Source organism: Jaculus jaculus, chromosome 5 (assembly GCF_020740685.1).
Source record: "Jaculus jaculus isolate mJacJac1 chromosome 5, mJacJac1.mat.Y.cur, whole genome shotgun sequence".
Lineage (NCBI taxonomy): Eukaryota > Metazoa > Chordata > Mammalia > Rodentia > Dipodidae > Jaculus > Jaculus jaculus.
In genome coordinates, this window is record NC_059106.1 from 126,716,833 (window position 1) to 126,742,904 (window position 26,072).

The following is a 26,072-nucleotide window of genomic DNA, read 5'->3' on the forward strand; positions in this document are numbered from 1 at the left end:
TTGCTTTTTTGGAGTCAGATCTCACTCTAACCCAGGCTGACCTGGAGTTCACTATGTAGTCTCAGGGTGGCCTCGAACTAATGGTGATCCTCCTTCTTCTGCCCCCAAGTGCTGGGATTAAAGGCGTGTTCCACCACACCTGGCTCTGCTTGTTTGTTTGTCATGCACCACCTCGCCTGGCTCACGTTCATTCTTGTGCTCTGTCACTGGCCTCAGTCTTCCGACTGTTTTCTCTACAGACACACAGAACAAGAGCTAAATTTATTGTCTTTACTATGTAAGATTTAGCTATGTTCACAAGTAATAAGCAGCCACCATTTGTTTTAGCTCTACTTGGTGGACAGGAACTAAGATCCATATTTCTCCTATGGGCCCCCCAGTCCCAGTGGCACCACAACTTTATCTACTCTGCACACAAGACAAAGTGGAGGTCCAAGAGAGTCACGATTAGAAGTCACATCTAAGGGCTGGGAGTGTCCCCTCAGCGGTGGAGCGCTTGTCTAGCACACCCAAGGCTCCTAGATTTGATTCCCATCCTCTGGGGAGGAAAAAGGTCCTCATAAAACCATAAAACCCTATAGCTCTATCTCAACCTGCGTTCTTTACTCCAAGCCTGTAGAGCAGTTTTTTAAATTTTTCATTTAATGCCCGGCATGTCGGGAGCTAGCAGTAAGAAGATCGCCTTGTGTTGAGGCCACCCTGAGACAACATAGTGAATTCCAGATCAGTCGGGACTAAAACCCTACCTAGAAAAACGAAAACAAGCAAAAATTACGAGAGAAAAAGGGGGGGATGGGAGGGAGAGAGTAAATATAGGTGTGTCAGGACTTTCTGTCATTGCAAATGAACTCCAGACAAAAGCACCTCTTGGTGCATCTGGCTTCAGGAGACATTTTGTCAAAGCCAGCAAGGGGCAGAGAAACCTGATGGGTTCATTCCAAGCGGCACCTGGTCCTGCGGCGCCGGCCTGGCAGCTTGAAAGTTGGTCTTGGAAAAGAATAGAGCTTGATAGAGTCATTCAGAATTCGGTGCCGCCCATTTGCTTATTGGTTGCTTGTATTTTTATTGATTGATTTTTTTTTTTTTCTTTTTCCGAGGGAGGGTCTCTTTCTACGTCAGGCAGAGCTGGAATTCACTGCGTAGCTGCAGGCTGGCCTCGAACTCACGGCGATCCTCCAACCTCTGGCTCCCGTGTGCTGGGATTAAAGGCGTGCGCCACCACGCTGGGTTTATTGGCCGCTTTTAACTGCCAAGACCAGGAAAGGAAAATAATTTTGAAGGGGATACTGGATTTGCAACACAGGGAGGGCGCGCACAGGTTTCCCAGCTTCCGGAATCCAAAGTCCGGGTCTGAGTTTCCGGCCGGAGGGCTCTTCCCGCCGCACCCGGAAGCGGCGCTCGCTGCTGGGTAACGGGCCTGAGGCGGCTGGCGCGGCGCGGGGATGGACCTAGAGGAAGCGGTGAGGACCCGGAGCTCTCTGCCCCCGGAGCCCGCCGGGACTGAGGCTGAGGAGCGGCGGCCGGAGGACACCGCCGGCCCGGGCGGCCCCTGGCGAGGGGCGGAGCGAGGGACCTGGCCGGTGGCGGCGGCTCGCGCCGTTTTGGGAAAGTGGCGGAGTTTCTGACTGAAAGGGCGGAGTGTGGGTCCCTGTGGGTGCGTGCAAGGAGCATGGATGGAGCTGTGGGGTGCCCACCCTCACGGAAGGGACCACCCCGCTTTCCCCTTTGCTGCTGGCCAGGGGGAGGGAGTGGCGGGACCTGGAGCTTGGGATCTCTCCAAAGAAATCCGACCTTTGGACTGGGCATCCTCGAATTTCGTCATAATTTTCAGTTATGGGAACACTGAAAAATTTACCAAGTTGTCAAATGAACTTGCCTTGCATTTTTGGCATGGACCATAAAATGCTGCACTCTCAGTATTTCAGTCAATGGACCAATGACAGTAGGTCAGCCTGCAGAGTTGGGGATCAGAGAATCCCTTCTGTGTCAGTGTACCAGAAGCAGGATGGTGGAATGATGGATTGATATCTTAATAATAATACATTGATGAAATTGTGACTCACCATAGTCGATACATACTGTCCCTTTTGCTTACTTTTGTCGACCCCCCAGCACCCAGTTAAACGCTTACTCATGCATAGTTGATACCCTTTCCACCACTGAATAAATGAATCCAAACTTGACAAGTCTAAGAAAAATTGAGTTCCTTTGTGGTATGTTTTTGGTGCCCCTAGAGGAAGTTTTAAATGGCATCTCCAATTTTTGTGTTTTGTCTAATCTGTGCCTATATTTTGATATTTTCCCCTTACAGCCCTTTCCAGGGAGTTTATTCACAACTTTGTTTCCAATATAACTTTGCCATCTTCTCTTCTTTTTTTCTCCCTCAAATTCTGCATATTTTAGTAGTTTTCTGTAATTAGCTTAATAATGTTAAACACACTGAATTCTTCTTGTTTGCAGACAGATAATTAGTTGTACTTTTCGCTTGTTTTCTTTTTTTTTTTTTTTTGGTATTTTCGAGGTGGGGTCTCACTCTGGTCCTGGCTGACCTGGAATTAACTCTGTAGTCTCAGTGTGGTCTCGAACTCATGGCGCTCCTCCTACCTCTGCCTCCCAAGTGCTGGGATTAAAGGCGTGTTCCACCACACCTGGCTCTGTTTGTTTGTTTGTTTTTTCCAAGCAGAGTCTCTCTCTCTAGCCCAGGCTGACGTGTAACTCATTCTGCAGTTCCAGGCTGGCTTTGAACTCTCAGCGATCTTCCTACTTCTGTCTCTTGAGTGCTGGGATTAAAGACTGCCCCATCATGCCTGTATTGATTTTTAAAAATTTATTTATAGGGTAAAGTTGCCATGACCCCTGAAAGTAGAACTAAGAGTCTTGTGGCTTAAGATACACTGTTTTGAAGGTGGTTTGACCTTTTCTGTCTTCTTCTATAGAAAGAGTTCAGAGAACGCTGTTCTCAGTGTGCTGCTGTCTCCTGGGGGCTTACTGATGAAGGCAAATACTATTGTACTTCTTGTCACAATGTTACAGAAGTAAGTAACATATTATACATTTACTTGTGTTTTAAAAATTATAGTTTCATCCTGGTAAGTAGCCTAGTTCTCAAGAAACTGATACATATTTATCATTCATGTAATGGCTAAACTCCAAGAATGCATGTGCATGTGGTCTTTAAAAGCAAACCCTTGGTTTAAAATTAAGGATGAGCTTTTCATTTTATTTTATATATTTCATTTTATTTTTGGTGTGGCTGGGTTGAGGTAGGGTCTTGTTCTAACCCAGGCTGATCTGGAATTCACTCTGTAGTCTCAGGGTAGCCTTGGCCTCATGATGATCCTTGTGCCTCAGCCTCCCAAGTGCTGGGATTAAAGACGTGCACCACTATGCCCAGCTAAAATGAGCTTTTGAAATTATGTTGTGCTACATTTGTAAATAAACTTCTTATTCAGATTGTATGGTTTAAGGAGAAATATTTAACATCATACTTAGAAGGCAATACATCTCTTTTTATTAGTTTTTAATATTTCACTCATGTAGAGGTCTGGAAGATAGACTGTCACAAAGCTTAAGGACTGTTGAGAGAACTTGAAGGCTGCTTCACTGTCATTTATCTTTGTGGAATGCCTTATGAATTACAGAATGTTTTCTTACCCATTATCACATTTTCTCCTCATAACAACCTGTGGGATATAGTCTTCTGCCTATTTATAGACAAGCGGCACTCACAAGTTGAGTTAGTTTGCCAAAGTTTTGAGCTAAACTAGAGATTATCGTACTGTACTGTATAACCTTGGTAAATGAGGCTTTTTCTGGTGACCATACCTTCAGGCCAGTATAACCAAAATAATTGAGGATGTGGACAGCCTGCTGCTGGACAGGCTAAACTTGCCAGTTCTCTTCTCTGTAAAAAAGGATTTGCTAAAGGGCAGAGCCAAGAAGGAATGAATATGGCTTACACCATATTGTTCAGAATAGCTTCTTGTGACAGAAAGAGAATATGTCCAGGCTGGAGAGATGGCTTGGCAGTTAAGGTGCTTGACTGCAAAGTCTAATGACCCGGGTTCCGTTCCCTAGGACCCCACCCACACAAAAAAAGGCAGATGCACAAAGTGGTACATACATCTGGGGTTTGAATATAGTAGCTAAAGGCCCTGGCACACCTATTCTCTCTCCCTCTTTCTGTGTCTCTCTCCTGTTTGTGTCTCTTTGCTTGTAAATAAATATACATTTTTAAAGAGACTATGTCCAACATAGAGTGATAGAGACTGATTTACCTGCCTACTTTCAAATATCAAAAAAAACCTGGACAAAATATATGAAACAAGTTTTTAAAAAACTCCCTTTGGAAAAGTAGTTAATTTTTTTAAAGTAGTTAATTTAACTTGCAGCCCAGTCATGCAAATGTTTTACTTTGAGACAGTTATATATAGCTCAAATACTTGTGGTGTTTACTAGTCAATCACATGGGATATTAATGAAGTATACTTAGCCAAAGAAACTGGTGGAATGATGATGTTCATCTCCTTGATTATAGTGATGGTCTCATGGAGACCATGTCTTGTCAAGATATCTCAGTATATGTATATACAAACACATCAGATTGTACACTTGAAATACATGTAGATGCGTGTGTGTGTGTGTGTGTGTGTGTGTGTGTGTGTAGTGCACTATGTGCCCTTGCAGACTTTTCTGATACATTTTGCCTCTTGTTTACATGGGTGGCTTGGAAATTGAACCCTGGCTACAGACTTTGTAAGCAAACACCTTTAACCCAGCCCTTCATTTTTTTTCCCTTCCCCCTTCCCTTCTCCTTTTTTTCCTCTCTCTCTCTCTCTTTTTTTTTGGGGGGGGGGGAGTTTGAGGTAGGGTTTCACTCTAGCCCAGGCTGACCTGGAATTAACTATGTAGTCTCAGGGTGGCCTCGAACTCATGGCGATCCTCCTACCTCTGCCTCCCCGAGTGCTGGGATTAGTGTGGGCCACCACTCCCAGCTTTTTTTTTTTTTTTTTTTTTGAGGTAGGTTCTCACTACAGCCCAGGCTGACCTGAAATTCACTGTGTAGTCTCAGGCTGGCCTTGAACTCACAACCTCCTGTGTTCTGGGATTAAAGGTGTGTACTGCTGTGCCCAGCTTTCTGCTCCCCCCCCCCTTCCACTTTACTGTGTAGATGTTTCTACACGTGCAAGGTACTTTGTACAATTTGAGCTAAGCCTTTTGAATTGAAAAAGAGGTAAGAAAGTTTGTCTTAGTTTTTTTTTGTGTGTGTGTTTGTTTTTTCAAGGTAGGTTCTCACTCTAGCCCAGGCTGACGTGGAATTCACTAGGTAATCTCAGGGTGGCCTTGAGCTCATGGCAATCATCCTACCTCTGTCTCCCCAGTGCTGGGATTAAAGGTGGGTGCTACCATGCCTGGCTCTCTTAGTTTTTATCCAGAAAAAAATGAATTTTAGGTCCTAAATCTGGCCAGATTAGACAACATGAACTTTTGCAAAATAATTTATGAAGTTAGGCATTTAATAGACGTATTGGCTTGAATTGTATTTGTTTAATCAACTATGATTATAAGAACAATACATATTTATTATAAAACATTTGGAAATGTGAATTTGAAAGTCATAGTCACCAAGTCTCAATCTACATTCAATACCTTCCTTTTAATCTTTTTTTCCCCTCTGTGTATGAGAGGAAAAAAGATTTGTGAATACTACTGAATCTTTTGTCTTAATGAATTTTCCTGTTAGTTTAAACACATGTAGTATGTAAATATTCCATAATTTAGTCATTCAGTCAGATCATTCTGGCTCTAGTTTGTCAGGTCTAGACATTTCTAGCTTGTTGTTTTATATTTTGTGTAGTACAAATTTTTACATGCCTTTGGTAGATAACTCCTTTAGTATATATTTAACATATCTTCTCAGAATGGCTAGCTTAGTACATCAGGTTGCTCTCAAAATGGCTTCAATGACTAGAGAAATTGCATCCCCAAAATCCTATTAGAGATACATCTGTTATTCATTTGTTTGTTTGTTTTTTCTAGGTAGAATCTCACTCTAGCCCAGGCTGACCTGGGATTCACTATGTAGTCTCACGGTGGCCTTGAACTCATGGTGTTCCTCCTACCTCTGTCTCCAGAGTGCTAGGATTAAGGCATTGGCTACCACACCTGGCTTTCTTATTCTTTTTTTTCCCCCCTGAGGTAGGGTTTCACTCTAGCCCAGGCTTACCTGGAATTCATTATATAAGTCTCAGGGTGGCCTTGAGCTCATGGTGATCCTCCTACCTTTGCCTCCTAACTGCTGGTACTAAAGGCATGTACCACCATGTTCTGCTTCTGTTGCTGCTGCTACTCCTCTTCCTCCTCCTCCTCATCCTCCTTCTTCTTATTATTATTTTCGGTTTTTCGAGGTAGGGTCTCAGTCTAACCCAGACTGACCTGGAATTCACTATGTAGTCTCAGGATGGCCTCAAACTCATGCAGTCCTCCTACCTCTGCCTCCCGAGTGCTGGAATTAAAGGCGTGTGCCCCACACCTAAAGATTCAGGTCAGAGGAGAATTCTCTCCCTATCTCTTCCCATCCAGGCAAGGAGGAAAATTCTCTTGTGGCTAGAGTCTTTAAGTGCGCCTTCTCCTTGCCTGGGTGGGAAGAGATAGAGAGAGAATCTCCATCAAAGAGAGATCTCCACAGACAGAAGAGCTCTGGAGGAGGCACATGCCCTCACATGTACAAGGCAAAGCATAAGAACGAGATCTCCTTCACAAAGCAGACCAGAGAGGGGCGGGAGAGATGGCTTCGTGGTTAAGGTGCATACCTCTGAAGTCTAAGAACCCATGTTCGACTCTTCAGATCCTACATATGACAGATGCTCAAGGTGACTCAAGCGAACAAGGTCACACGTGTGCACAAGATGGCACACACGTCTATAGTTTGCAGTGGCTGGAGGCCCTGGCACACCAATTCTCTTCCTCTCATTAAAAAAAAAAAAAAAAAAGACCAGAGTAGATTAAGAAATGGTGAAGTAAAGAAAAAAAAGAAAAGAAATGGTGAAGTGGCCAGGCATGGTGGTGCACACCTTTAATATCAGCACTCTGCGAGGCTGAGCTTCAGTTACAGTGAGTTCCAGGTCAGCATGGGCTAGAGTGAAACCCTCCCTCAAAAAAAACAAGACAAAACAAAAAAAGAAAAATAATAGTGAAAGGCTCAGAGATCAAAGAAGAATCATACATGTAACAAAATGAGAAGGCAAGACACATTCAGAAGGCAAGCAGGAAAATACTCAGGAAGTGCCCCACCCCCTTCCCAGCCCTATGGGAAGGGCAGAGACAGACTTACACACTGGTGTCTAGTGGGAATCATAGGAAGAAAAGAGCTAAAACTGTTGTTTAAATGGTCTATTTTTGTTTCCTGCAGATATCCAAAGAAGTTATAAGCACTGCAGCTATTCCTAATACCAAGATAAATGCCATCAACAGAGGACTTAAAAAGAAAAGAAAATTTGGTAAGCTGTTCCTCTGTGTATGTGTTTGTATACATGTAGGTGTATGTGTTCTTGCATATAGAGTCTAGAGATTGATGTTGGAGTCTTATTTTTTAAAATTTTGTGTTTCTGTATGATATGTGTGTATATATGGGTGTATGTGTTAGGTCAGAGGACAACCTGGGGTTTTGATACTTGTCTACTGTCTTGTTTGAGATAGGGTCTCTCTTACTCTTAGCACCTGTGAACACCAGACTAGCTGACCTGTAAGCTTGAAGTCTCCTGGCTGCTTCCTTTTGCCTTGAACATGCTAGAATTATACGTGTGTATGCCACTTGTGTCCAGCTTTATGTGGGTTGTGGGGATCTAGATTCCTGTTGTCAGGCTTATATCACAAATGCTTTTAGCCACTGAGCCATCTTCCCAGTTTCTCCACCTTAGTTTTTGAGACATATTCTCACTGAACCTGGAACTCCCTTATTTGGCTAGACAAGCTAGCCAGCTTACCCTGGGGATCTTCCTGTCTCCACCTCTCCAGCATTGGGGTTATAGGTATGTGCCACCACACCAAGCATTTTACATGGGTTCTCAGGATTGAACTCAGATCCTTGCACTGGAAGTACTTTACCAACAGTTATGTCTCCAGCTCCATGGAAGCTATTTTGTACTATGATTTGGAGTCATAGAAGGGATTTTTTTTTTTAAGATAGGGTGTCCCCCCCCCCCCGAACTCATTCTGTAGTCTCAAGCTGGCCTCAAACTCATGATGATCCTCCTACCTCTGTCTCCTGAGTATTGGGATTAAAGGTGTGTATCACCACACGTGGCTAGAATGGAATTTTTTGTTATTGTTTTGTGTGTGTTTTCTTTCATGTGTATGTGTGCAAGTATATGTGTGTGTGTAGAGGCCTGAAGACAACATTGGGCCATCTGCCTCTTTTGAGACCCAGTCTCAGTGGCCTGGAGCTTACCAAATAAGCTCTACTAACTGTCCAGCTGACCCCGTGATCCACCAGTCTGTACCTCCCTAACACTGGGATTACAAATGCACACATCATGTTTTTTTCAATATTTTATTTATTTATTTGAGAGAGAGAGAGATAGAAAGAGGCAGTTGAGAGAGAGAGAGAGAGAGAGAGAATGGGCACTCCAAGGACTCTACCCACTTGTTTTTTGTTTTTTCTTTTCATGTGGGTTCTGGGGTTTTAACTCAGGGCTTCATGCTTGCAGACCAAGCATTTTAATGGCTGAAATATCTTCCCAGCCCCATAGAATTGGAACTTAAAATAGATTGTAGAGAAAAATAGCGTTTTTATTTTTATTTTTGGTGAGACATAGTCTCTCTGTAGCCAAAGCTATCAGAACTCACTATGTAGGCCAGGCTGGCCTTGAACTCATGGCAGTCCATCTACCTTAGCTTCCTTACTGTTGAGATTATGGATATGAGTCACCATGTCTGAGTAGAAACTACTTGACTTTTTAAAAATTTTAAACCTGGGTAGGGTGTTGTACACCTTTAATCCCAGTACTTGGGAGGCCAACATAGAAAGATTGCTATGAGTTTAAGGACAGCCAAAGACCACATAGTAAATTCCAGATCAACCTGGACTAGAGTGAGATCCTACCTCAAAAAAAGAACCACCACCACCACAACCACCACCCCCCCGCAAAAAAAAAAAAAAAAAAAAAAAATCTATTTGTATAGTATGTGAGATAGAAAGAGGCAGACAGAGAAAGAAGAATGGGAACACCAGGGCCTTTAGCCACTGCAAATACTCCAAATGCATGTGCTGCCTTGTGCATATGGCTTATGTTGGTCCTGGGGAATTGAACCTGGGTCCTTTGGCTTTGCAGGCAAGTACCTTAAGCACTAAATCATTTCTCCAGGCCTGACTTTTTTTTTTTCTTTTTTTGGTTGTTGTTCCTAGTTTTAAATACTTTTATTTATTTGCAAGGAGAGAGAGGGAGAGAGAGAATGGGCATGCCTGGGCCTTTAGCTGCTGCAAATGAACTCTCGATACATGTGCCACTTTGTATCTGGCTTTACATGGGTACTAGGGGATTGAACCCAGGTCATTAGGCTTTATAGACAACTACCTTAACCTCTGAGCCATATCTTAGCCCCTCCTTTTTTTTTTCTTTTCTTTTCTTTTTTTTTTTTTTTTGAGGCAGGGACTCATTCTAGCTGTGTGTGACCTTGAACTTACTCTGTAGCCCCAGGTTGGCCTTGAATTCATCCTACCTCAGCCTCTCGCAGTACTTGGTTTAAAGGTATGTGCCACGAGGTTGGTTTTTCAACAGAAAATCCAAAATAGAATTAAATTTGGAAATGACTGATAGTATATTTGGAAGCAAACATGTTAAAGCATATTCTTTGTCCTGCTTATTGTCAATGAGTTGCACTTCTAATAGAGCAACCGTTATGCAAAGGAGAAAGAATAGCAAAGCAGTGCTTTGTTTTTATCTACTGGCATAAACTGTATTATTCTTTAAATTTTATTTATTTTGAGACAGAGAGGAAAAGAAAGAGGCAGACAGAGAGAGAGAGAGAATATGGATACACTAAGACCTTTGGCTACTGCGAACGAACCCCAAACACATGTCCCCTTGTGCGCATGTGTGACATTGTACACTTGGTCACTGCGACTGGCTTACATGGATCTGGCACAGCCATATTATCTCTCTCTGTCTTAAATATAGTAAAGATATTTTTTAAAACTTAAATTTTGTTTGTTTTATAAACATGTCCACTAGCTAGTCTTCTGCCTGTTAGGTTACTATTTCATAATAATTATAGCTAAATGAAAATCTGATACGTGATACAAAATGCTTAGTTTTAGTATTTGTGTACAAATATTTCAGAATGGAAAAGAGACTGTAAGTATACAGACTCTTCAGAGGCCAGGCATGGTGTTGAATGCCTATAATTCCTGCACTTGAGAGGCAAAGGTGGAGGCAAGAAGATTGGCACAGGTTTGAGTCCAGCCGGGTCTACATAGCATGATCCAGGACAGGCAGAGGTACAGGGTGAAACGGTCTCACAGAACAGGAGATGGAGAGATGGCTCGTTGGTTAAAGCTGCATAGTTGGAAAGCCTGTTAGCCTGGGTTTAGTTCCCAAGTTTCCACATAAAGCCAGATGTACAAAGTGGCACATGTGTGTGGAGATCAGTTACAGTGGCAGGAAGCCCTGGTGTGCCCATACTTTCTCTCTGTCTTTCTCAAATAAATAAATTAATTAAAAATGTTTCAAAACAAGAATACAGACAGTAAAAATGTCAAGGCAAAATGAATCAGCGGTACGAAAACCAAAGCAGTAATATGTAAACACAATTTAAGAAGTAGCTTCCTCATAAATTAGATATACAAATTTGTAAAATATATTGTTTATCATTTAGAAAAAGGCTGGGATTGGTATGTGTGTGAAGGTTTCCAGTACATTCTGTATCACCAAGCAGAAGCCTTGAAGACCCTTGGAGTAGGCCCAGAGTTAAAGGTAAGTTATCTGTGTCTAGATGCTGGCTTTTTTTTTTTTTAATTTAATTTAAATTTTTCTCAATTTTTAAAGCATTTTCCATGATTATAAAAAATATCCCATGGTAGTACCCTCCCTCCAACCCCTTTTCCCCTTTGAAACCCCATTCTCCATCACATCCCCTCCCCGTCTCAATAAGTCTCTCCTCTATTCTGATGCCATGATGCTTCCCTCCTTTTATGATGGTCTTGTGTAGGTAGTGTCAGGCACTAAGAGGTCATGGATATCCAGGCCTTTTTTTGTCTGGAGGGAGCACATTGTAAGGAGTCCTGCCCTTCCTTTGGCTCTTACATTCTTTCCGCCACCTCTTCCACATTAGACCTTGAGCCTTGGAAGGTGTGATTGAGATGTTACTCAGTACTCTAGTCACTTCTGTCCAGCACCATGATACTTTCTGAGTCATCCCAAGGTCACTGCCATCTGAAAAGAGAAGATTCTCTACCAAAAGTGAGAGTAGCATTAATATAAGGATATGAACATTAAGAGAATTGCTTACTGGGCAGCTTGATAAGCATAGTATATACACACTTACCCAGACATCAGCAGATGTTACACCCCTAGGGCTCATGACTACCCTGTTTTAAATTTTCAGTATCAGAGATGTATTCCCTCCCTTGGAGCGGGCCTCCAGTCCAATTAGAGGGAAGTTGGTTTCCACCATGACAGACATGCTACTGTTGCACCTGTTGGCTCAATTGGGCTGGCTGGCCAATTATAAGGCTTGCAGTGTCCACTGTTCAGTATCTTCACTGGTCGTGTATCTTTCTCCATTGAACTTTATGTAGAATGGCTTCTTCCAGCTTTCTGTTAGCTGGTCTACATGGAGGAGGTTATCAGCTCAGTTCTAGGAGGATTTCTCAGTGGCCTTGCAGCCCAAGTGGAGTCTTCAGCAATAGGGTCTTACCATCGATCCCTGGTGGGAAACCAAGGGCATTGGCAATGGCCTATAATGTTTTGGGGGCATCAGGGACCTCCCTGGCCAACAACTCACTAGGAAGGTATCCCATCCCTGGCACTGAAAATTTTCTAGCAACGATCTACGGCTCCTGAGTGTTCCACTGTCCAAAACTGAAGGATTCCATTTGATTTATTTATATTCTCTCAGATTTTGATTAGCCCTCCCTCCACCTTTCCTTTATTCCATCTGATGCTGGCTTTTTATTCAGTGTTCAAAGAGTAAGGTTTGAGTGGAACTGTAGAGAAATCAATAGTAATACAATGGACTTTGTCTCTGACCTGAGTATGTAATAGGAAGGGCTTCTAGCAGGTAATCTTTACGTCTTTTCCCTCTGTAAAATCCAAGATTAAAAAGTATGTTTTCAGGGGCTAGAGAGATGGCTTAGTGGTTAAGGCTTTTGCCTGCAAAGCCAAAGGACCCTAGTTCAATTCCCCAGTACCCACATAAGCCAGATGCACAAGGAGGCACATATATCTGGAGTTTGCAGTGGCTGGAGGCACTAGCTCACTCATTCTCTCTCTCTGCCTCTGCCTCTTTCTCTCTATCAAATAAATAAATATTTTTTTTAAAGTGTGTTTTCAGGCTTAACAGTTAAGGCACTGCAAAGCCAAAGAACCCAGGTTTGATTGACCAGGACCCACAGAAAAAGATGCACAAGGTGGCAAATATGTCTGGAGCTCATTTTCAGCAGCTTGGAATCCCTGGTGTGCCCATTTTCTCTCTATCCATCCTCCCTCCCCCAAATAAATAAACAAAAGCTCAAGGCTGAAGGAAGTACTCTCCTACCTTCCTGCCTTTCTCCAAAAAAGTATGTTTTTAGGGGGCTGGACAGATGGCTCAGTGGTTAAGGTGCTTGCCTACAAAGTCTAACCACCCAGGTTCAGTTCCCCAGTACCATGTAAAACCAGATATGCAAAGTGACCCATGCGTCTGATGTGTCTGGAGTTTGCTTGAGGCCCTGGCACACCCATTCTCTCTGTCTAACCTTCTCTTTCTCTCTCTCTTTCTTTCTTTCTTTTTCTTTTTTTTTTTTTTTTTTTTTTTTTTTGGTTTTTCAAGGTAGGGTCTCATTCCAACCCAGGCCGATCTGGAATGCACTATGTAGTCTCAGTTGAGTGCTGGAATCAAATGCATGCACCACCATGCCCAGCTTCTCTCTTTTTCTTTGCTTGCAAATAGTTAATTAAAAAAAAATTTTTTTAAGAGTATGTTTTCAGGCATAGTAGCTTTGTAGTCCCAGTACCCAGGCAGCTGAGGAGGATTTCTGTGAGTACAAGACTAGCTTGGGCTACACTAATAAGTTCCAAGTCAGTCTGGGCTAGAGTGATCTCCTTCAAAAACAGAGGTGATGCTGGCCGTGGTGGCACACGCCTTTAATCCCAGCACTTAGAAGGCAGAGGTAGGAGGATTGCCATGAGTTTGAGGCCACCCTGAGACTCCATAGTGAATTCCAGGTCATCCTGGGATAGAGTGAGACCCTACCTCGAAAAACAAACAAACAAACAAAGAACAGAGGTGGGGGGGGGGGGCTGTAGAGAATTCTCAGTGGTTAAGGCACTTGCCTGTGAAGCCTAAGGACCCATGTTCAACTCTCCAGATCCCACGTAAACCAGACACACAAAGGTGAGGGAAGCACAAGGTGGTACCTATCCAGTAGGTGACGCATGCATCTGGAGTTCGATTGCAGTGGCTGAGGCTCTGGCGTGTCAATTCATTCTCTTAAAATAAAATGTATGTTTTGAGACATTAGTTCAATCCCTAGCACTGCAAAAAAAATTCTCACATACACCTGATCCTATGATGAGAATCTTTTTAAGCAAAAGTAAATAGGAATTCATCTAGATGGGATGCAATAAGTAAAGTACAAGAGACTGTGTTACAGATGTACTGTGTATTTGTCATGATAATGAATCATTGCCACTCATTATTTCCCTTCCACCTTAGGATGAAGTTTTGCACAATTTTTGGAAGCGTTACCTTCAGAAGAGCAAGCAGGCATATTGTAAAAATCCAGTTCATACCACTAGAAGGAAAGCTAAAGTAAGTCCTAAGTCATAAGAAAAGTGGGACTGAAAGGTGTGTTGTGAAGATGGGGTTTGTGACTATTTGAGTCTGGGATTGTGGTGCTTGTTAGGATTTTCAGTGTAGTCCAGAAAGACAGGGACCCTGATCTAGATGTTAGAGTGAATTTTGACTTATTAGATCAGTTAAACTTAGAGGATTTTTTTTTTTTTTTTTTGAGGTAGGGTCTTGCTTTAGCCCAGGCTGACCTGGAATTCACTATGTAGTCTCAGGGTGGCCTAGAACTCACTGCGATCCTTCTAGCTCTGCCTCTGAAGTGCTGGGATTAAAGGCACGCACCACCACGCCCGGCTAGGACATAAAGGAATTTTTTAAGTTACCTTTCGTTTTTATCTCCCCCCTTCTTTGCTCCTTCCCTCCCTGACAGTGAGATGGGAGGCAGAACCAACCCAGTAAAGAAAATAGCAGAGTGAGATTAAGAGAAACCTTGCTTTGGGGGCAGGAGGACAGCCTATTCTACCTGTTTGAGTTAGGTTCCCCCCACCTTTTTGAGGTAGGGACTCACCCTAGCCCATGCTGACTTGGAATTTATTATGTAGCCTCAGGCTGGCTCACCCATCAAATTCACCCATCCTCCTACCTCTCCCTCCCTCTTGCTGGTATTAAAGGAGTGTGCCACACACCTGGCACTTTCTCTTAAAAAAATTATTTTTTAATTCATTATTTGTGTGCATATATGTGTGTGCCAGGGACTCTTGCCATTGCAAATAACAAATAATTGTGCCACTTTTTGCATCTGGCTTACGAGGATGGCTTGGGAATTGAACTTGGCCAGGCAGGCTTTGTAAGTAAGTGTCAGGAAGAAGCCTGTACCTGAATCCTGGTCCTACAACTTTTGAAGTATGGGATCTTTGGTGCAGTAAATAACTAGAAACTTCCAGAAAAAAACGCCAACTGCCAACCAAAGATAGAAATACTAGGGCAGTAGGGAAGGGTGCTGTGTCAGGGATGCCTCCCAGATTAGGGAGCCTAAGGAAGTGAAAGTAAGCATGGTAAGGAAGAAATGCTGAATTTTCAGTCTGTCTGGGACAGCTGAATCCAAATTTCCCTTTAGGTGGGGGTGGGGCCAGACAGTAGCAATGGAGATGAGAAGTAGTAGCATTCTAGATAAACTTTGAAGACAGAGCCAACAGGATTTCCTGGTGGACTGGATGTGGAATGTGGGAGTAGGAGTCAAAGATGACTCTAAGGTTTCTGGCCTAAGCACCTAGATGGCAGGAATTGTCATCAACTGAAGTGGCAGGTGGAACTGGAAGATCAAGAGTACAGTTTTGGATATATTTAGCTTGAGACCGCTGTAAGACTGCCAAGAGGAAATGTCAACTATGCAGCTAGATATACAACTCTGCAGAGCAAAAGAGAGGTCTGGGCTAAAGACAGAAATTTAAATGCTGTGAGTTTACACTATAGTCATCAAATCTAAAATTGTTTATAAGGGATACCAAAATTGTACTGCTAAGAAAGGAAAGAATACTGAAGATTAAATTGCCACATGCTAGTGATTGCAAAATACATCTGGATTTCAGGGATATTAAAATTTGGGTCAGAGTCAGGTGCAGTGGTGCATGCCTTTAATCCCAGCACTTGGGAGGCAGAGATAGGAGGATCACTGTAAGATCAAGGCTGGCCTGGGAAAACAGAGAGTACAGGGATGCCTGGGCTAGAGACCCTACCTCAAGAAGACAAAAAAGCCATGCATGTGTGGGGGTACATGCCTAGAACTCCTAGAACTCAGGAGACAGAGGTAGGAGGATTGCTATGAGTTCAAGGCCAGCCTGAGACTACATAGTGAATTCCAGGTCAGCCTGGAATAGAGCAAGACCTGACCTCGAAAAACCAAAAAAAATGTAACATTAGTTGGGCTGGGCTGGGCTGGGCTGGGCTGGAGAGATGGCTTAGCAGCTAAGGCTTGATTTCCCAATACCCATGTACCCAGAAGCACAAGGTGGCACATGTGTCTGGAGTTCGCTTGCAGTGGGTGGAGACCCTGGTGCACCTATTACCTTCCTTCCCTCTCTTCCTCCCTCTCTCTCTTTCTTTCCCTCTCAAATAAATTTTTTTAAAATCTGGGGCTTTGTGCATTTTAGAGTTAAAATACAGCAGCTAGCCTTTAATACTATAAGTTGGTAGGTATAATTAAGACAAAGAAGAGGAGAACTGAGGTTTTGATCTCTAAGGTTAGATGTTGGTGATATAAAAGGAAGGCTAAACTGAGCTACTCAGGAGGCTGAGGCTGAGGCTGAAGGATCCCTTGAGTCCAGGAGTTCTGACTGTAGTGAGCTGTGGCTGTCAGGTGTTCACACTAAGTTTGGCATCAATGTGGTGACCTCCCAGGAGTGGGGAACACCACATTGTTTAAGGAGGAGTGAGCCAGCCCAGGCTAGAAAAGAGGAAGGCTAAGAGAAGGGACATTGGAAATGAAGGGAACAAATATGTTTGAAGAAGAGAGGAGTGGCAGGATATGATACATACTGTCATTAGTTCAAGGAAGAGGGCATACATTGGTGAGGGGTCAGTGGAGCCAAAATCTTTTTTATTGTTGTTGTTAAATATTTAATTAATTATTTGCAAGCAGAGAAGAGAGAGGGGACAGAAAGAGAGAGAGAATGGACATGCCAGAGCCTCTAGCCACTGCAAACAAACTCCAGATACATGAGTCATTTTGTGCATCTGGTTGGGGAACTAAACCCAGGTCATTAGGTTTTGCAGGCAAATGCTTTAACCACTGAGACATCTCTCTAGCCCTTGCATCAGAATCTTGAATGGGGTATACAATAGATTGAGAGGAGAGAAACATTCCTCTACGTATTGCTGTGAAGATGTTTAGAAAAATTTTGTGTTATCTGTGATCAAGGAAAAGTTTAAAATAGGATAAATGATAGCATATTTGTGTACTGATAGAAGAAATAGTCTCAGTGGAGGGATAGAGTGGACAAGAGAGGCCATTGGTCGTCTAAGTGGAGAAACTGGCTTTAGGTGGAGGTTGCTTAGTCAAGAACTGGGAAGAGGACATGATGGAGCTGCTGGTAGGTTGTCGGCTGCAGGAATCTGTAGATCTTTTCTTGTGGTCACTTCAGGATTCTCAGTGAGTGCATGATCAGCTTTATGCTGTACCTTGCCTTTTCTGAGGCTAGCTCAGAGAAGGGGAATTTTATCCCATTCTATCCTATCCTTTTTTTTTTTTTTTTTTTTTTTTTTTTTTTTTTTTTTTTTTTTTTTGCTTTATTCTCTTGGAATTGTCTTGAACACATGTATCTCATCTCCTTGTAATAATACCAACATTTTTGCCTTCAGGACTGAGATCCTGGCTTTTTTCTTTATTTCTTTCCTTTTTTTTTTTTTTTTTTTTTTTTTTTTTTGTGGCAGGGCGGGTGGGGGAGCCGCTTCATGGCAGTGTCTTGCTTTGGACCTAGAACTCATTATATAGTCTCAGGGTGGCCTCAAACTCTATCTTCCTACCTCTGCCTCCCAAGTGCTGGGTTTATAGGTGTGTGCCACCATGTCTGGCTGATTGTGGCTTTTTGAATGAGATCAGTTCTTTAGGATAATCGCGGCTAGTGAGGCAGCCAGCCCCCTGACCCTGCTAACTTCTATTTCATTCATACGTGCATGGAAACAAACAATATGAGATAGTTTTCCTCATCAGTTACTGTTTATAAAACAGCAAATGGTCCATGAGTTCAAGGAAATGTGAAATCATGAAGAAGACCAAGGCAGCATGATAGAATAAGCAGTGAATTGGAAAGAAGGAAAAGGACAGATAGTTCAAGCAGAAGAAATGGAATTGTAAGACACAAAGTAAAAATTCTCCAGGTAGGTTCAGTAGAAAGAAGGCAGTGAGTGTATGTGGAGTCATTTTGCTACTTGGCTTTTTTTTTTTTTTTTTTTTGTATGAGTCCTAGTGCTACAATAGGGCTGTAAGTGAAAATGTGCTGACAACCAGTTTCCCCATTTACCTTTATTTGTAGCCTTTCTCCAAGAAGTATTGCTGGGACCTGTCAGGGAACAGCTCAGGAGTAAAGACCGGTTACCTGCGGGTCTCAACACACAAGAGCAGTTTGCTAGACTGGTTTCTGTTAGGTATTTGTGATGGTCAGGAACTGCGTAAGTTCATACACTTAACTGTCTTAAACTCATGTGCTGATTTTATTTACATTATTCTATGAACAGGTATTGGAAGACAATCTGTGTCATTCAGACTGGGCAAGTGAGCTTGAGCTGCTAAGTGAGGCAGACGGTCCTCTTGAAAGTGGAACAGAGGTTCAGTCTGACTTTGAAATTCCAACGCACTTCCCCATCACCAAAGCAGCACAATCAGGTAAAAAGTGGAAGTTGACCTACTTAGGATTTTAACAATAATTTAGTCCTGCCAAGCATAGTAGCTTGTGCCCGTAACACACCTACAATCCCAGTATTTGGGAGGATCAGGAGTTCAAGGTCATCCTCAGTTACATACCAAGTTTGAGGCCATCTTGTGCTACATGAAACCCTGTCTCAAAACCAGTAAATAAACAAAGAATAATTTAGTTCTATCTCCTGATATTACAAGGAAGGGAATTTGTCCTGGGAAGAAAGAATTATTTGCTGAGTCATATCACTAAGAGAAAAAGCAAATTACATGAAATTTTAGTGCAAATTTTAAAAGGTATATTGACTCCAGGTGAGTCCATGTGTGTCCATCTGTGCACAGAAGTGAGAGGAGTTGTCTGTGTGCCACCTTCTTTGAGATAGGCTCTCTTGCCTCTGCAGATAAGTCTGGCCTCTGAGAAGCTTTACATGGGTGCTGGGTTTTTTTTTTGTTTTTTTTTTTTTTTTTTTTGAGGTAGGGTCTCACTGTAGTCCAGGCTGACCTGGAACTCTCAGGGTGTCCTTGAACTCATGGCGATCCTCCTACCTCCTACCTCTGCCTCCCAAGTGCTGAGATTAAAGGCATGTGCCACCATGCCCAGCTAAATTATATTACTTTGTCATCATACAACAATCAAAATGATATGCTTGGAGCTGGAGAGATGGCTCAGTGGTTAAGGTGCCTATTAACCTGGTTTCAATTCCCCAGTGCCCACATAAAGCAAGATGCTCAGAGTAGCACATTCACCTGGGGTTTGTTTGCAACAGCTAGAGACCTTGGCATACCCATTCTTTCTTTCTTTCTCCCTCTCTCTCTCTCTCACTCCTTGCAGATACATAAATTAGTAAAAACTTAAATAATGATATGCCTAGATTTTTAAAATAATTTCTTTTATTGACAACTTCCATGATTATAGACAATAAACCATGGTAATTCCCCACTCCAACATTCCCCTTCAAAACTCCACTCTCCATCATATACCCTCCCCCTCTCAATCAGTCTTTTATTTATTTATTTATAAATATTTTATTTACTTGAGAGAGAGAGCGACAGAGGGTGAAAGTGAGAGGGAATATGAGAATAAATAGGGGCACACCAGGTCCTCCTGCCACTGCAAACATATTCCAGATGCATGTGCCTCTTAAAACATCTGGCTTTATGTGGGTATTGGGGAATTGAACCCAGGTTGTCAGGCTTTTTGAAAGCAAGTGCTTTTAACTACTGAACCCAGTCTTATTTTCATTTTATTTACTTTTTTTTTGTTGTTGTTGTTTTTTGTTTTTTTGAGGTAGGGTCTCACTCTAGCCCAGGTTGACCTAGAATTCACTATGGAGTCTCAGGGTGGCCTAGAACTCATAGCAGTCCTACCTCTGCCTCCCAGTGCTGGGATTAAAGGCGTGCACCACCACGCCCGGCCAGTCTTTTATTTTTTATGTAATCATGTTTTCCTCCTATTATGATGGTCTTGTGTAGGTAGTGTCAGGCACTGTGAAGTCATAGATATTCAGACCATTTTGTGTCTGAAAGAGTGCATTGTAAAAATTTCTTTTGGCTTGTACATTCAGTCCACCACCTCTTCCTCAATGGACCCTGAGCCTTGGAGGATGTGATAGAGATACTGCAGTGCTGAACACTCCTCTGTCACATCCTCTCTGCACCCTGGTGCCTTCTGAGTCATCCCGAGGTCACTGCCATCTGAAAAGAGAAGGTTCTCTAACCAAAAGTAAGAGTAGCATTAATATATGAGTATGAACATTAAGAGAGGTGCTTACTGGGCAGTCTGGTGAGCATTGTATATACATTTAGCCAGACAGCAGCAGACGTTACACCCCTACGGCTCATGATTACTCCTGTTACAGGTTTTCAGTATCAGGGATGTATTCCCTCCCATAGAGTGGGCCTCCAGTCCAATTAGAGGGTGGTTGGTTTTCCCCCACAACAGTCATGTCACTCTTGTACCCATTGGCTCATTTGGCCTGGCTGGTCATATTTAAGGATTGCAGTGCCCACTGTTTTTTATGTCCACAGGTGAATTCATTCTCTCCCATAGAGCTGCATGTAGCATAGTTTTTCCAGCTTTCTGTCAGCTGGTCAACAGGGAGGAGGTTTTCAGCGCAGCTCCAGCAGGATTTCTCAGTGGCCTTGCAGCCCAAGCATGTGGAGTCTTCAGCAGTAGGGTCTTACTATCTATTCCTGGTAGGAAACCAAGAGCCTCAGCCATGGCCTGTAATGTTTTGAGGGTACCAGGGACCTTCTTAGCTGACAACTCACTGGAAGGTATCCTATCCCTGGGACTGAAAAATTTCTTATAACAATCTATGGCTTCTGGGTGTGCCATTGTCCAAAAAAGTAGGTTTCCATATGACTTATATATACCCTCTTAAATTTTGAATAACTCTTCCCTCACCTTTCCTTTACTCAGTCTCTTCCCCTTACTTCACTTAAGCCTTTCCACCCCCATTAGTCTGTTCATCTACTTACATATATACAATATCATCCACTTAAGTACCGCCCTCTCCTCCCTCCCTTATATACCCTTTCCAGTTTTAAAGAATAGGTCAAAGCAAGCTGAGTAAAAGTTACTATATATATGTATATGTGTGTGTGTGTGTGTGTGTATATATATATATTATATATATATATGGTTTTTATTTTTTTTTAATTTAATTTATTAGTTTTCTTTTCAGTAAATACAGGCAGTTTGGTACCATTATTTAGGCTCATCTGTGATCTACCCCCTCCCATTAGACCCTCCTTGTTATTGAAAATGGGTCGTGCATTGTGGAGTTAGCCCTCAGTTATTAGTATGATAAATGTCTCTGAAAATCATGACCCAACATGTAACTCTGACATTCTTTCCGCCCCCTCTTCCGCAAGATTTCCCTGAGCCATGTTGGGTTCATTTTTGGTCTGCTTCAGTGCTGAGGTGTTGGGGGCCTCTGAGGCACTGGCTCTCTGATTTGGTAGGAGTTGATTTTTCTCTGCATTGATCTGGTTTTTATTCTTATTTATTTGAGAGTGACAGACAGAGAGAGAAACAGGCAGAGAGAGAGAAAGAATGGGCACGCCAGGGCTTCCAGCCACTGCAAATGAACTCCAGATGTGTGTGCCCCCTTGTGCATCTGGTTAATGTGGGTCCTGGGGAATTGAGCCTGGAACCAGGGTCCTTAGGCTTCACAGGCAAGCGCTTAACTGCTAAGCCATCTCTCCAGCCCAAACTTTTACCATTTTATATGTGTGTCTACTTTTTGATTTAAATCCACAATTTAAAATAAACAATGTAATGGATACAAATCTCTTCTTAAAGCATTTATTCATGTTGGTGGTTCTTGCAACATTGATTTAAAAAAATCGTGGTGGAAGCTGGGCGTGGTGGCGCACGCCTTTAATCCCAGCACTCGGGAGGCAGAGGTAGGAGGATTGCCGAGAGTTCAAGGCCACCCTGAGACTACAGAGTTAATTCCAGGTCAGCCTGGACCAGAGTGAGACCCTACCTCGAAAAACCAAAAAAAAAAAAAAAAAAAATCGTGGTGGAAAGCAGAAAACTTAATAGGCTTTTAAAAAGTTTTTTTGGGGGCTGGAGAGATGACTCAATTGTTAAGGTGCTTGCCCTGCAAAGCCTAATAACCCGAATTTGATTCCCCAGTACTCATGTAAGACCAGATGGACAAAGTGGTGCATGCATCTGGAGTCTGTTTACAGTGGCTAGAGGTCCTGTTGCATCCATTCTTTCTTTCGCTCTTCTCTCTCTTTGCTTGTAAATAAAGAAGAAAAGTTTTATTTTCTTTTTTAATATTTGTTATTTCTTCATTTATTTATTTGAGAAGGTGAGAAGGTGGGAGAGAGCCAGAGAGAGTGAGAGAATGGGCGCACCATGGCCTCCAGCCACTGCAAATGAACTCCAGATACATGTGCTACCTTGTGCATCTGGCTTATGTGGGTCCTGGGGAATCAAACCTGGGTCCTTTGGCTTTGCAAGAAAGCACCTTAACCACTAAGCCATCTCTCTAACCCCTGTTTTAATTTTTATTCATTTGCATGTATACATGTGTACATGTGTCTTTGTGTGTGTGTGTGTGTGTGTGTGTGTGTGTGTGTGTGTATGTGTAGGCAAATCAGGATCTCTTTCCACTGCAAATGAACTCTAGATGTATGTGTCACTTTTGTAGGTGGCTAGTGAATTTAATCTGTGTTGGCAGGCTTTGCAAGCAAGTGCTTTTAACCACTGAGCCATTTCCCCAACCACTAGGTTTTTTTTTTTTAAATATATTTTACTTATTTATGAGAGAGAGAAAGAGAGAGGCAGACAGAGAGAGAATGGGTGCGTCAGTGCCTCCAGCCATTGCAAATGAGCCCCCTTGTTCATCTGGCTTACGTGGGTACGTGGGTCCTGGAGAATTGAACCTGGGTCCTTTGGCTTTGCAGGCAAGTGCCTTAACTGCTAAGCCATCTTCTTCAGCCCCAACCACTAGGTTTTAAAGATCCCAAGAATCCCTTTTTATTTCTTGTTTGTTTGTTTTTTTTTCAAGGCAAGGTCTCGCTGTAGCCCAAGCTGACTATGAAATTCACTGTGTACTCTCAGGGTGGCCTTGAGCTCACAGTGATCCTCTTACATCTACCTCCCAAGTGTTGGGATTAAAGGCATGTGCCACCACGCCTGGCCCTTTTTTTGTTTTGCTTATGTGTGTGGTATGTACATGTGTATGGATCCTCATGGCATGCCAGGTGCTCTCTTGCTGCAGAATATTCTTGTCTGTGGTGGCTGAATGTCCAGCTCCATTGCTGTTCTGCCTGTTCTTGTTTGAGCCCAAGCCTGTCACTGATCCTAATGCTTGTCTGTTTTTCATGAATCCCTGTGATTCCCAGGTCTTTGCTCCCCTATGGGATTGGGGTCACAGGCACACATGATCTCTAGACCTATGGCCCAGTTAACTCAAGTACTTTAAACTTCCTGAGACTCTGTCTTGTCTCCTCTCTTGTGGGGCTTCTTATTTCCTAGATCCCATTTTATTTATTTATTATTATTTATTACTTAATATTATTTTATATTTGTTATTATTTAGTGTTTGATTTTATTATTATTTGGTTTTTCAAGGTAAGATTGCTCTAGACTAGGCTGTTGTGGAATTAGTCTCAGGGTGGCCTCGAACTCATAGAAACCTTCCTACCTCTGCTTTCTGAGTGTTGGGATTAAAGGTGTGTGCCTTTAATCTGGCTCCTTTATCTGAGAGAAAAAAAAGAGAAAGAGGCAGATATATAGACAGAATAGGTGCACCAGGGCCTTTACCCACTGCAAACTAACTCCAGATATGTGCATCACCTTGTGTATCCAGCTTACATGGGTGCTGGGGAATCAAACCTGGGTCCTTTGGCTTTGCAGGCAAGCACCTTAACTGCTAAGCCATCTCCCCAGTTCTCCTTTTTATTTTAATTTTTTTAGTGCTTTTTGGGGGGTAGGTCTCACTGTAGCTCAGGCTGACCTTGAATTTACTATGTAGTGTCAGGGTGGCCTCAAACTCATGATGATCCTCTTACCTCTGCCTCTCAAGTACTGGGATTAAAGGCATGCACCACCAAGTCCAGCTTTGAATTTTTTTTTTAGTTTTTTTGTTGGGTTAGAGAGGTGGCTTAGCAATTAAGGCATTTGGTGAAAGCCTAAGGACCCATGTTTGATTCCCCAGTACCCACAGTAACCAGATGCACAGGGTGTTGCATGAATCTGGAATTTACTTGCAATGATTGGAGGTCCTGGTATCACCATTCTTATCCCCCCCCCCCCGTCTCTTTCTTTCTCTCTCTCAAATAAATAAAATAGATTTTTTAAATTATATTTATTTTAAAGCCGAGAAAGATAGAGATAGAGGGACAATGGGTGTGCCAGGGCCTCCAGCCATTGCAAACCAACTCTAGACGCATGTGCCTCTTTGTGCATTTGGCTTTAACCTGCGTTGTTGGGCTTTAAAGGTAAGCACCTTAACCACTAAGTCATCTCTCCAGCCCCTGGATCCTTCTGGTCATAGATCCTTGACTTCATTCCTTTCAAGGGGAATCTGGTTTAGGCAACTCTGCTGAAACTTCTTTAGGTATACACAAGTAAAAATATTATTAAATTTTATTTTATTTATTTCAAATATTTTTATTTTTATTTATTTATTTGAGAGTGACAAAGAGAAAAAGAGAGAGAGAATGGATACACCAGGTCCACTAGCCACTGTAAACCAACTCCAGATGCATGTATCACTTTGTGCTTCTGTATGTGGTTCCTGGGGAATTGAGCCTCGAACTGGGGTTCTTAGGCTTCACAGGCAAGTGCTTAACTGCTAAGCCATCTCTCCAGCCCCTTAAATTTTACTTTTGGCTTTCTCCTCTGCTGGCTTGAAATTAAACTTTCTCAAGATATTGGACATTTTATGTGTGTGTTAGGGATATGAATTCAGATCCTTGTGCTTGTGCAGCAATCACTTTACTAAATGAGCATCTCCTCAGCCACACCTTTCAATGTGTTTTTAAAATATTTAATTAATTTATTTATTTATGGGTGAAGGAGAATGTGCATGCCAGGACTTCCAAATATTGCAAACGAACTCCAGATGCATGTGCCACCTTGTATATCTGGCTTATATGGGTATGTATGTGGGCTTAGGTGTAGGCAAGTGCCTTCACCACTAAGCCATTTCTCCAGCCCTCAATATTTTTTAATTCCTTTTTTTTTTTTTTTTTTTTTTTCCCTGAGGTAGGTTCTCACTCTAGCCCAGGTTGACCTGAAATTTACTATGTAGTCTCAGAGTTGCCTTGAACTCACGGTGATCCTCCTACCTCTACTTCCAAGTGCTGGGATTAAATGCATGTGCCACCATGCCCGGCTTTAATTCCTTTCTTGAGGATGAAGTCTTAGAATTGCTGGATGAGTTTGATACTGTATTAGTTGGGTTCTTACTCTGCTTGGGACTGTTTTGGATACTGGGGATGGTGAGGAGCAGGGCTATGTGCTTCAAGGCATTTATATTACACTGGGAAGAGATCAACACTAAGGGTATAAAAATTTATTGGTAAATGTTTTAAAGGAAGCTTACAAGATTTGGAAAAGGAGATTTTGAGAAATAATTTAGAGAGTTCTGTCCAAGAAAGCCTGGAATTTCTTAGTGTCATTCCTGGACCCGTTTCTCCACACTCGACTCTTAGGTGGCTTTGTTTAATAATGTTGATCAATCAAACGCATGTTTGTAATCCCAGCACTCAGGAGGCACAGGCAAGAGAATCAAAGAATTCAAGTCCATTCTTGGCTACGTAGTGAATTCAAGGCCAGCCTATGCTACATGAGACCCTTTCTCAAAAATATAGAAAGAAGGAAGGAAGGGGAGGGAAGAAGAAAAATAAGGAAGTTAACTAGCTAGTAGCCATATCCTGAAATTAGAAGACTCTTACCTGATTCTTCTCTACCCAGTAGATTTTATTTATTTATTATTTTTACTTTTTGGTTTTTTGAAGTAGTCTCAGTTTAGCCCAGGCTGACTTGGAATTCATTATGTAGTCTCAAGCTGGCCTCCAACTCACAACAATCATCTTACATTGGCCAGCCTCATGAATGCTAGGACTAAATGCATGCCACCACACCTGCCCCAGTAGATTTTCACATTCAGTCGCTTGTTCACCATTTCCATTGATGTATTCT

At 42.5% G+C, this 26,072-nt stretch overlaps 1 protein-coding gene across 3 annotated transcripts in view; it reads left to right on the forward strand.

Annotated features, from left to right (window-relative positions):
• Nucleotides 1-1,353: 1,353 nt before the first annotated feature.
• The window catches only part of Taf1b (TATA-box binding protein associated factor, RNA polymerase I subunit B), a 76,606-nt gene continuing 51,887 nt past the window's right edge, over nucleotides 1,354-26,072 (forward strand). For all 3 annotated transcript variants that reach the window (XM_045149662.1, XM_045149661.1, XM_045149663.1), the window contains exons 1-6: nucleotides 1,354-1,460; nucleotides 2,937-3,035; nucleotides 7,412-7,499; nucleotides 10,876-10,973; nucleotides 13,915-14,010; nucleotides 18,223-18,370. In XM_045149662.1, the coding sequence (XP_045005597.1) occupies nucleotides 1,443-1,460; nucleotides 2,937-3,035; nucleotides 7,412-7,499; nucleotides 10,876-10,973; nucleotides 13,915-14,010; nucleotides 18,223-18,370 (547 nt within the window). In that variant the 5' untranslated portion in view covers nucleotides 1,354-1,442. The remainder of the gene's footprint in view (nucleotides 1,461-2,936; nucleotides 3,036-7,411; nucleotides 7,500-10,875; nucleotides 10,974-13,914; nucleotides 14,011-18,222; nucleotides 18,371-26,072) is intronic.